At 37.2% G+C, this 12,373-nt stretch overlaps 1 protein-coding gene across 3 annotated transcripts in view; it reads left to right on the plus strand.

The window, feature by feature from the left end:
- Positions 1-719: 719 nt before the first annotated feature.
- WDR45B (WD repeat domain 45B) overlaps positions 720-12,373 on the plus strand; it is a 91,055-nt gene continuing 79,401 nt past the window's right edge. For 2 of the 3 annotated variants that reach the window (XM_072640905.1, XM_072640903.1), the window contains exon 1: positions 720-1,182. In XM_072640905.1, coding sequence (XP_072497006.1) covers positions 1,116-1,182 — 67 coding nt within the window. In that variant the 5' untranslated portion in view covers positions 720-1,115. The remainder of the gene's footprint in view (positions 1,183-12,373) is intronic. The other variant, XM_072640904.1, reaches the window with a different exon arrangement.

The raw sequence follows: 12,373 nt of genomic DNA on the forward strand, positions 1-12,373 counted from the left end.
AGAGACCAGAGACCACCAGGGAACAGTAAGGGAACTGAGATAGCATGAACTAAAAGTCCTTTAGCAGTGAAGCCCAAGTTGATCTTCCACATGGTGCTTGACCACTCTCATCCCCATGTTATCTATTTGTACCTTATAGGCATTTGTGGGAGACTACACCTTAGGTTTATGGGGGAAATGCTTTATTGCTATTTTTAATACTATGCCATTTCATTAAATGCCTTCACTTGGAACAATTGTTTTCTGGCTGTTAAAGAGAAACACATTTGGGGGGGCTCCTTGAGCCCCTTTTAGGGGATGAGAAATTACACTATACCTTGAATCTGTGGGACCAGATCTAAGATTTGGGGCATAGCCCTCCCAGAAATAGTTTTTTTCTCACACATAAATATCTAAAGAGGTCTTCTCACTACAGTATATCCTCCATACCTTTCCAGACTGAAGGACTGGTCTTACTTAAATTTTACAAAAGGGGGTTGCTGGTTCTTCAATCTTTTTTGTGCTTTGGTTGCTTTGGCAGTCTGGTGAAGAGTAGGAACCTTTTCTCAATATATCTTTATATGCATAAAACAAAATACATAGGACTACAAAGGCAATCAGTTTGTGAATTTAAATGAATCACAATTAATCACATTGTGAAAATAAATAAATAAATTGAATAAAGATTCCATTTTTCCCATGCAAGTTCACGGACCCCCTAAAAGCTGCTCCCCTTCTCCCAGTTAAGAAGGCAGGCAGTAAGTAGGAGAGTCATCCCCAGGGAGAACACACCCCTCCCTCCTCACGCCCAGGGGGAAGAGGCCCCGCCCCGCGCTCGGTGGGAGGTCAGGTGGGGGCGGGTGTTCGGCGCTTGCTCTCTTTTCCTGGACCGTGGTGGATGTGCTCGGCGCTCTGCGGGGCTCCCTGGCGATGCTGGGGAACTCACTAGTAGGAGAAGCCGCGTTCAGCAGGCCGGCAGCCCGTCTGGCCTGGCGTTGTGGGGCTGTGGCAGAGAAGAGAAGGAAGAAGGTCCTCCGCTCGGCTGACAGGAACTGGCTTTCTCCGGGCCCCGGGGCGCGGCATCTGGAGGCGAGGATGAGGCGGTGACTGGCCTGGGCCGGACTCAGCCGAGCGCCATGAACCTGTTGCCTTCCAACCCTCACGGCAACGGGCTCCTCTTCGCGGGCTTCAACCAGGACCACGGTGAGGAGGCGGCGTCCGCCCGCGTTGAGCCACCCGCGGCCGCCTTTAGCCCGGCCTGCCCCGGGCCTTGCGCGGCTGCCGCCTTTCCCTCCCCTCTGCCTGGCTCGGCCCCGCAGAGCTCTTCGCTGACGGCCTCCGCTGTCTCCTCCACCCCGAGGACTTGCGGCCCGGCCCGGGGCGCGGGAGGGCTGTGGCCGGGCCCTGGGCCTTCACTCCGGCCTAGCGCCCGGGAGCGCCTCTGCCCTGGTCCCCGAGCCCGAGAGTGGGAGGCGATAGAGGAGGCCCGGGAAGCCTCGGGCAGCCTTTCCTTTCTCTTAGGCCTGCCTCGACTGCCCTGTCCTTTCTCTCCGCCTGCTGCGCCGCCCCCACCTCTACCTTCTGTGGTCTGTCTACTCACCTTTGCTTGAACTAGTTCTATCGAAAACCCCCTCCTATCCTTTTAAAAACAAACGAAAGCCTTTGGCCTAAACGGATAATCTGCTCTAAATAATGCTCCCCTCCCCCATATCGCAGGAAAACCCCCAGGAATAAAGAAATTGAGACATGTTTAATTTCCCACTTCTTTTTTCCATTTTCAGATTTCCTACCAACAGGACTTACAGGTACTGTCACAGAAGTTACCTGTGGTTGTAGTCACCATCCTCTAGATATAGATCCTAATTTTAAAAATGGTCACAATACTTTAATAGTTGTTGGTAGGAGACAGTTGTCCACCATCCTCTCCTTCCTGCTCCCCCCCTGCTTATTTAGCAATGGAATCAAATTACCTTGAGAACTACTTTCTGTGCGATGTTTGAAGAAAATCTTGAGAGTATTTCTGACTTTAAGTCAGTATTATGCTGACTTTTAAGTACAGTATTAAGTTTTATAGCAATGTTGGGTTGATGGTATTCATAAAAACAAATTTTGGGTCTCTGAGCTCCTTTTTATTTCATTATTATTCGTAGGTAGTTGGATCTTGGACTTAAAGCTGGAAGGGACCTTAAATACTGAGTTCGATCCCTTCATTTTTCTAATGAGGGACTGAGGACCGCAAGGTTAAGCGACTTGCCCAAATTCACATAGATTGAAAATGGCAGAGCCAGGATTCAAATGATGGTCTTTTACTTTCTAGTTAGTATCTTTGCATTCTTTTTGAATTTTTCCCTAAAAATTTATCTGTGGAAGTGGGATTGAGAGGGGAAGTCTTTTGTTATAAACTTTTGGGGAGAGAAGTAGTTTATAAATATTTTCCGACTTTATTAGTTAACAATTTATAATCAAGAAACAAATGAGCAAATGTATTTATCAAAAATAAATTAGTTTCTTTCCTTTCTGTATTCTTTTGGAAGCTTAGTCTTTTGAAGAGATGGAATAAGTCCTGATGTTAGTAGAGATAGTCACTTTGAAATAGAAAGCATAGTATAGTAATTGATTTAGTAGGTTTGAAATAGCTTTGTAGAGTTAAAAGTTGTGCAGATGTAAGTTATTATTGTTATTTATACTTGTCATTCAATCAACATGCATTTATTAAGTGCTTGCTACATGCTGGGAATTGAATGCCAAGACTGAAGTAAAATTGACCCTGCCCTCTAGGGCGTTGCATTCAATCAGGGAGACAACATGTACATAAATGTACATAAGAAAGAAATTGGTTTTAGGAGGAAGTAGGTAAAAATTAAGGATAATCAAATTTATTTTGGTTGGTAAATATCTTTTTGAAAAATATTTCCAGGATAAACATACATTTAGGTTTTCAAGCATTGACAAGTACATAAATGGTAAAATTAAAATGAAGTAATTTTTTTAAGTAAAGATAAAAAATGCAATACATTTAAAACAACTAGTCATATAATACAGACTATTAGATTGACATACTTTATTTTATTTTTTAAAGTAGTTTTTCCCAATTATGTGTAAGGACAATTTTTGACATTTATTTTAAAAAATTTTGAGTTCCAAATTTTCTCACTGTCACTTCCTCCCTCAGACAGTAAGCAATTTGATATGTTGTACATAGATTAACATACTTTAATATAAAAATTATATCTTACTCTGAGACAAGTGTCTCAGTTTGTAAGCTTGACTTTTTTTTATTTTGAGAGCAAATCCTGCATCACTCAGCGTTTTGAACTGAATGTCAAACTCAACGTGTCCAAAATAGAACTTACTATCTTTTCCGAATACTTATCTCTTTATGGCCAGTTTCTGTGTTCTTTATGCATTGTATGCATAGTATATACCTATTTCAGGGTATTCACATCATTTTTTCCTCCTTACCTAAAATATAATTGAATATAAACTTCTTCCATTCATTGTAGCTTATTTAGGGTAGCGGTGGTAGTAGCGTTTAGTGAAAAGCAAATGACAGTTTGCTCAAAGTGTGGAATATTTGTACTTAGTATAGAGGCTAGGGTTCCCCAAGGAGGCATAAGGATGTGGGATCCTTCTTTATGGGGTTCCTTGGGTTAGCATGCTTTTGGGGGAGCACCCCATGGGCTCATTTATTTGACCATATTAATTCAGGAATTGGGAATCAGACTGGAATGAAGATTTACTAAATTAATAATGTTAAGATTATAGTGGGACTACTTAGCCTCCTTAAGGAAGTAACTTTCTAAAAGCAGTAATTCTTCCATGACAATCTGTCTTGATGAATGGAGTTTAGTGTAGTTTATTGTATCAATAAAATTACAGGTGTGGAATTCTGGAAATTTTAATTTAATTGAAAATATTTGAGAATGAATGGCAGTCATCTTCATAGACCATAATGTCTAGCACATCATAACTAATATAAAGTAAAAATAAAACCCCAAAAGTAAGCTTATGAAGTAAGTAATAATGGTGATCAGAGAGACAAGGAGTAATGCTAAAACTTATGCTTAATCTGTAATTAAACTTCTAAAGTTTCCCCCCCCCTTTTTAACCATTCTATGTTATCTCCACTTGATCTAATTTTTTCTCAGGCAGATTGTACATCAGTTACATTACAGATTACAGTATGGATTATAGTATAGGCAAAAATGGCTCTTTATTGTCCACCTCAAAAAATCTCCTTGAAGAAAACTTCGTTTTCCACCCTTTTTGTTTTCTTTTGCTGTCTTTTTCTTTCTCTTGCATGTTTTCCTCTTTCCTGATAACTTTTCAGTTCTCTTTGCTCGATCTTCATCTGAGTCATGCTTGCTAGTCATGAGGGTCCCACAGGACTCTTTCTTGGTTCCTTTTCTATCCTATATCTTATCACCTTCCACAGATTCACTTGTTATCTTTTTGCTGCTGATTCTCAGATCTGCTTATCTAGCCCTAATTTTTCTGTTGACTTCCATTCTCCCATCTTTAACTTCGGTTTTGACTTGAAACCCTGAGGGTCTTCTCCTCCCAGAATGATTTTTTTTTTTTTACTAGGTAAAAGAGGCCTTTTTTTTTTTTTTTTTTTTGCTCCATTTCTTACCTATCCTTAATCACTTAATGAATATTGCCTCAGATAAACTGAGACTTGGGAAAGACCTGCTTAAAAAGGCCAAAGTCTCCCACTGCATCCTGGGCCATCTCCAGTTATTCTGATCTATATCTTGTCACTGGACCCCAATGACTCTGGAGAAGAGAGTGAGGATGATGACCCTGCCTCACTGAAATCCAGTTCACTTGCAAGTCATGACATCACCTTCCTGATGTCATTGGTCCTCTTCAGAAATGAAGGACAAACATCAACCACAACTGCTTATTGGACAGCTCAAACTCAGTGTTCTGTGCGCATCGTAAATTCAACATGTCCAAAACCAAATTCATTGTCTTTTCCCCCCCAAACCCCTCTTTCTTCCAAACTTCACTGTTATTGTTAGGGGCATGAGCATCTGTGGTGTTATCTTTGACTCTTCATTCTCTGTCCATTCTGTTGCCAAGTTTTGTTGATCTTTTTGCCTCCTTGATATCATCTCTTGATGATGCCTTATTCTCTAGTCTGACACTGCAACCATCCTGGTGCAAGCTGATTTCACCTCACATCTGGACTGATGCTGTAGCCTGCTAGTTGGTCAGTCTCACCATACAGTCTTACTCTTACTCTATTCAGCTGTCAAATGTGTTGCTAAAGCGTAGGTCTGACCATGCTGAAGGCCCACCCCCATTCACCTGCAGGATAAAACTTTAAATTTACTCTATGCTCTTCCTCCCTTTTCAGTCTTCTTAACACCTTATACTCTTCCATGTATTCTGATATCCAGTGACACTGGCCTCCTTACTGGGTCTCTTTCTTTCTAGACTCAGGGCATTTTCATTTTTTTCTTTTTCTTAAATAATTTCTTTAGTTTTTTTATGTCATCATAGTTTTCTGCAGTGTCACTTCTCCTTTACCTTTTGGAGAGCCATGCCATGTAATGTACTGTATTTTTTAACGAACAAAGAGGCAAAAAATCAACACAGCTGATCTGTTGGAACTCCTGCCTCCACAAAGGGGTGGATTGGACATGTTGTCTCATATCTCTTCTTTCCAGTCATTCCTGATTGATATAATTTTGCTACATTCAGTTTAGATTTTGTATGTGGTTTTACTTTATATTTACATTGTTACGTAGATTGTGTTCTTGATTCTGCATACTTCACTCAGCATCAGTTCATGTAGATCTTTCCTGGCTTTTCTATTTTATCACATTCACATTTCTTATGGCACAATAATATTCCATGATATTCATATACCATGGTTTGTTTAGTCATTCCCCAGTCGGTGGGGATTTACTTTGTTTCCAATTCTTTGCTATCACAAAAAATGCTGCTATAAATATTTTAGTTTCCATGGGGACTTTGTTCTTAAAAATGGCTTCAGGGTATAGAAATTTTCCTCACCTTTTTTTGCATAATTATATTTTGCTTTCCAAAATGGTTGCACCAATTCTTAACTTCACCAAGAATGCATTAGTGTACCTATGATCCCACAGTCTTACCAGCATTCGCAGTTGTCATTTTTTTTGGTTATCTTTGTCAGTTTTCAGGGTGTGAGGTGAATTCTTACAGTTGTTTTGATTTGCATTTCTCTGTGTTAATGATTTTAAGCATTCATTTAGGTGATTGGAAATACTTTGCAATTTTCCTTTTGAGAAATATTTATGTCCTTTGACCACTTAACTATTTGAGAATGGCTATTAGTCTTATAGTTTTGTTAATTGTTTATAAAACTTGAATCTTTATCAGAGAAATTTGATGCAAATATTTTTCCCTTTTGTTGCAAGCTTTTTAGTTTCATGTGATCAAAACCATCCATTTATCTTTCGTAATTATCTCTTCTTTATTTGGTTAATAATACTTCAGCTCCCTGTAGCTGTGGGAGGATCTCTTTCTCTTCTACTTTTTAATTGTATGATCTTTAATAAAATTAAGGTCACATCCATTTAGAATGTATTGTGTAATATAGTGTAAGATGACTTGGAGCATTTTCACTGGTGTGAAATGTGCCTTTTGCCTTGAATGGTCTTGCTTCTCATCTCTGCCTCCTGGCTGTCATCTCTGCCTCCTGGATTCCCTGGCTTTCTTCAAGTCCCAGCCAAAATTCCATCATCTATCAAAAACCTTCCCTGATCCCTCTTAATTCTACTTTGTGGATTATTTCCAGTTTATCCTGTAAAAGACTTGTTTGCATGTGGTCTCTTCTCATTAGATTGTAGTCTCCATGAGGAGAGGGACTTAATTTTACCTTTCTTGTGTATCCCTAGAACTTAGCACAGTGCCTGGAAAAGTGCCTAACATTTATTGACAGACTGACCACATAATTAGATATGCCAATCACAGTTAGTAAGGGTGGAAGTTTAAAATCTGTCTGTCTCTTATCCTTCTCTAACATCCAGCAGTTTTTGAAACTCTTATCTTGGTTTTTTTCTTTTACTTTCTTCTAAAAATTACTTTTTAAATTTAAATTTTTATCATTACATTAAAAAAAAATAACAAAAATGGATTTCGTCTCCCTCATTGAAAAAAATTTATAACAGATACCTATGGGCAAGCAAACAAATTTCCGAATTGACTTGGCCCCCAAATATGAGGGTGCTCATTTTGCACTTTCAGTCTATTGCTTCTCTGTCATGAGGTGGGTAGCCTGCTTCTTCACTCCTCTGGAATCATGGTTGACTATTAAGAGTTCTGAAGACTTTCAAAGATGTTTGTTTTTACGGTGTTATTGTGCTTTTAGTTTTTTATCCTTGACTTCCTTCTCCTGGTCTTTCTCTTCTTTATGTATTTAATAGATTGATGAGTTCATCATTTATGTTAACATTAACTCGTCTGTGACAGTATCTGAATCTGTATAACAAACTCTAACCTCTTAATTTTGTCCCCATCTTGTATTTTAAATTACCTCTGGACCATCTATTTAGATGACCTGCCCATTAGGAAGTCTCCAACTTACTTATTACCTCTTGCCAAAAGAATTCTCCCTTTTGGCTCTCTTGTAAATATTTTATAATTCTCTCAGTTTTCCAGGCTGAAGTCTCAAAGCCATCTTTGACTCCACATATACCAATGGTCTGTTTAAAATTCTCATCCTCCTTGACCTTTCTGTAGCTTTTGATACTGTTAATCACCCTTTCTTCATGGATATTCTTACCTTTCAGGATTTTTGTGACATTCTCTTTTGGTTCTTTTGCCTGTGTAATTTTTTCCTTAATTCTCCTTTATTTGATGAAATTCGTCTCAAATGCCTTAACTGTGGTTTTACCATATAGTTGTGTCCTAGGCTCTTATTTCTCTGTTCTTGTTCTCTTTCTTGGTAAACCCATCAGCTCAAAGTCTAACCTATCTCTGCACTGATGACTCTGAGATCTACATATCTTGCTCTTGTCTCTTTGCTGAACCCTAGTCCCACATCATCAATTATTTATCAGACATTTCCAGCTGATATCCTGTGGAAATCTCAAACTTAACATGTGCAAAGAAGAAATAATTTTCTTCTTTTTTCCCCTGGAATTTACCTCTTTTTTGAACTTCCTATTTTTGTCAAGAATACAACAAGCCTTCCACTCTGAAGGTACAGTTTTATGTTATCCTCAACCCCTCACTCTCACCTCCCCTATTTCATTATGTTGCCAAATCTTGTTGGGTGTGTTTCCACAAAATCTTTTGAGTAAGTTCTCTCTACTCACACAGCCACCACCCAAGACTGAGGTCTTCATCCTTTGCTTGGTATATTGAGGTAGCCTTCTGTGTGGTCTTTCTGCCACAGGTATTCTTCCCCCATTCCAGTCCATTCTTCACAATGCTGCTGATGTGATTTTATTAAAGTGTAGATGTGACCATGTCTCTTTACTGTACAATAAACTCCTACTTTAGAATTTAGAGCCTTCACAACATGATCCCACACTATTTTTCTTGGCTTTTTATGTATTTTTTCCCCTCACAAATACCAGTGGTCTAGCCAAACTGGCCTTTTCATACTCTTAATCTTTTTTTCTCCAAGACTTTGCATTTTTTCCCCTTCATACTCAGAATGAACTCCCTTTTCCTTCTGTTGATATCCTTAGTTTCTTCCAAGGATCTCTGCTGCGCTGTATTCTACAACTCTTAATTATTCTTTATTCGCTAGTTATCTTGTATCAGTTTTGTGTCTATTTACATGTAACTTTTGCCTTTGTGCCCCCAGCACCTAACAAATACCTGGCACATAACAGGTACTTAATAAGTACTCATTTGTTGATTGAAGCTCTAGTTTAATCTTAAGAGAACTGCATCCATAAGTGAGCATTTATTGACCACCCACTGTGTGCTAGAGCTAGACCCTCTGTTAGGTATTGGGAATTGTCTTAGATCATTGTAGTGATCTGGGTGGCTAAGTATTTAAAAGTTGGTCATTATTATAATGTTACTGTTATTGTGTACAATGTTCTCCTTGGTTGATATGTCTTCCCAGATTTTTCTTAAACCATCCCCTTTGTCATGTCTTATATATAACAAATATTCCAACACCATATCATATACCAAAAAGACTATTTTATGGAGAACTCACACAGGGCATGCATTCATATGGTCAGAAAAAGTGATACAAGGATACTCTCAAGGTCTCTCTTAAGAACTTTGGAATTGATTGTGTGACATGGGAGACGCTGGCACAGGACTGTTCAGCATGGCATGCCCCCTTCAGAGAAGGTGCCGTACTCTGTGAACAAGCCAGAATTAAAGTAGCTCAAAAGAATCGCAAGATGCAAAAATTTGGAGAATCTGCCTCAAATGTTCACATGAGCTATTTCTTCCCAATCTGTGGTAGAACACTCTAAGCTTGTATTGGTCTGATTAGTCACAGTTGAACACATTGTAACTTGACTGTAACGTGGTGATGTCATTTTGGTCATCTTCAAGAAAGAACAACTACAATTTGTTCATCCATTCCCCAAGTGATGAATATCCCCACAATTTGTAATTCTTTGCCACCACTATAAATATTTTTTATATAGGTCCTTTTTCTTTTTTTTTGATCTCTTTGGAATACAGACTTATTAGGATGATATTATGGTATGACTGGTAGAGGGTATGCACAGTTTTAAAGCCCTTTCGATATAGTTCCAAATCTTTCTCCAGAATGTTTGGACCAGTTCACAATTACACCAACAGTGCATTAGTGTTCCTATTTTTCCACATCCCTTTAAACATTTGGCATTTTCCTGTCATATTAGTGGATCTGGTAGGTGTGAGGTGTTACCTCAAAGTTGTTTCAGTTTGCATTTCTCTAATTATTAGTGTTTTATAGCATTTTTTATATGCCTCTTGCTAGTTTGATTTTCTTCTCAAAACTGCCTATTCATATCCTTTTACCATTTGACATTTGGGAAATGGCTCTTATTTTTTATAAATTTGGTTCAGTTCTCTATATATCTGAGAAATGCAGCCTTTATTAGAGAAACTTACTATAAATATTTCCAGTTTCTTTTGTTCTAATTTTGGATGCATTAATTTTGTGTAAAACCCTTTTAATTTTATGTAATCAAAATTACCCATTTTACCTCCCATGGCATCTCATATCTCTTATTTGTTTATTAACATTTTCCTTATCCATAGATCTTTTAGGTAATTTATTCCATGTCCCTCTAATTTCCTTATGATATCACCCTACATCTGCATCATTTACCCATTTTGACCTTATCTGGGTACACTGTGAGGTGTTTGTCTGTGCCTAATTTTTGCCAGACTGGTTTTCAGTTTTCTCTTCAGTTTTTGTTGAATAGTCATTTCTTGCTCCTAAAATTTGGATCTTTGGGTTTATTAAACACTAGATTATTGTGATCATTTACTCTCATTATTTAAATTATGTATTTAATCTATTCCACTGACCAACCAGTCTATTTCTTAGCCAGTACTAGATTGTTTTAATGATTACCATTTGGGATTACCACTTTGTAATAAAGTTTGAAATCTGGTACTATGAGACTATGTTCCTTCATTTTTTTTATTGACTTCCTTGATATTCTTGACCTTTTATTCTTCCAAATGAATTTGGTTACCATTTTCTCTGTTTCTGGAACACAATTTTATTTTAGTTTGAATAGTATTGAACTGAATAGGTAAATAAGTAATTTAGGCAGAATTATCATTTTTATTATATTGGTACATCTATCCATGAGAAATTATTATTTTTCTGGTTGTTTAGTTCTGTCTTTATCAGGGTGAAAAGTATTTTGTAATTGTGTTCATTTAATCCCTAGGTTTGTTTTGGCAGGTAAACTCCCAAGTATTTTTATACTCTCTCTAGTTATTTTAAATGGAATTTCTTTTTCTATCTCCTCCTCTTGGGTTTTGTTGATAATATATAAAAATGCCTTTTATTTGTGTTTTATTTAATATCTTGCAACTTTGCTAAAGTTGTTGTTTCAATTAGTTTTTTTTAAATGATACTCTAGGGCTCTCCAATTATACCATCAGATCAACTGCAAAGAATAATAGTTTTGGTTTTTTGTTGCTTATTCTTATTCCTTCAGTTTCTTTTTCCTGTCTTATTGCTATAGTTAGCATTTCTAGAGTGATACTTAATAATAATGGTGATAATAGGTATCCTTGTTTTACCTCTAATCTTACTGCAAAAGCTTCTGGCTTGTCCCCATTACAGATAATGCATGTTCTTAGTTTAAATAGATCTTATTTACCATTTTAAGAAAAGCCCCATTCCTATGTTTTCCAGTGTGTTTAATAGGAATGGGTGTTATTTTGAAAACTTTTCTTACCTTTGTTGATATAATCATGTGGTTTTTGTTATTTTTGTTACTGATGTGGTCAGTTATGCTGATAGTTTTCCTAATATTGAACCAGCCATAAATGCCATCTGGTCATAGTGTATGATCTTTGTGATATATTGCTGTGGTCTACTCGGTAGTACTTTATTAAAAATTTTTGCATCACTCTTCGTTAGGGAAATTGGGTTATAGTTTTCTTTCTGCTTTTTACTCCTTGGATTAGGTATCAAAACCATATTTATGTCATAGAAGGAATTTGACAGGACTCCTTTATCCATTTTTTCGTATAGTTTGTGCAGTATTGGGACTAATTATTCTTTAAATGTTTGGTAGAAATTCACTTGCAATTCCATCTGGTTGTGGGGATTGTTTTCTTAGGGAATATTTATGAATTTCTTTGTAGCTGCTTGAAGTATTTTCTCTTTGGTCTGCAGCTCTGGAACTTGTCTATAATATTCCTGGGCGTTTTCATTTTGGGATCTCTTTCAGTTGGTGATCAGTGAATTCTTCAATTTCTATTTTACCTTCTGGTTCTAAGATATCAGGGAGTTTTCCTTGATAATTTCTTGAAATATGATGTCTATGCTCTTTTTATCGTAGCTTTTAAATAATCCACTAATTCTTAAACTATCTCTCCTTGATCTGTTTTCCCCAGTCATTTGTTTTTCTGATGAGATAGTTTACATTTTCATAATTTTTTCCATTCTTTTGACTTTGTTTCATTGTTTTTTGATGTCTAATGGAGTCATTACCTTCCACTTGCCCAGTTCTAATTTCTGAGCTATTATTTTCTTCAATGAGATTTTATACCTCTTCCACTTGGTCAATTCTGCTTTTTAAGGAGTTATTTTCTTTAGAATTTTTTGTCTCTCTTTTACCAAACTGTTAATTCTCTTTTCCTAATTTTCTTCCATTTCTCTCATTTCTTTTCCCATATTTCCTCACTTATTTGATTTTTAAAATTAATTTTTTTGCTCTTTTTTTGGAATAGCTTTCTTTAGTTCTTCCAG

Source organism: Notamacropus eugenii, chromosome 2 (genome assembly GCF_028372415.1).
Source record: "Notamacropus eugenii isolate mMacEug1 chromosome 2, mMacEug1.pri_v2, whole genome shotgun sequence".
Classification (NCBI taxonomy): domain Eukaryota; kingdom Metazoa; phylum Chordata; class Mammalia; order Diprotodontia; family Macropodidae; genus Notamacropus; species Notamacropus eugenii.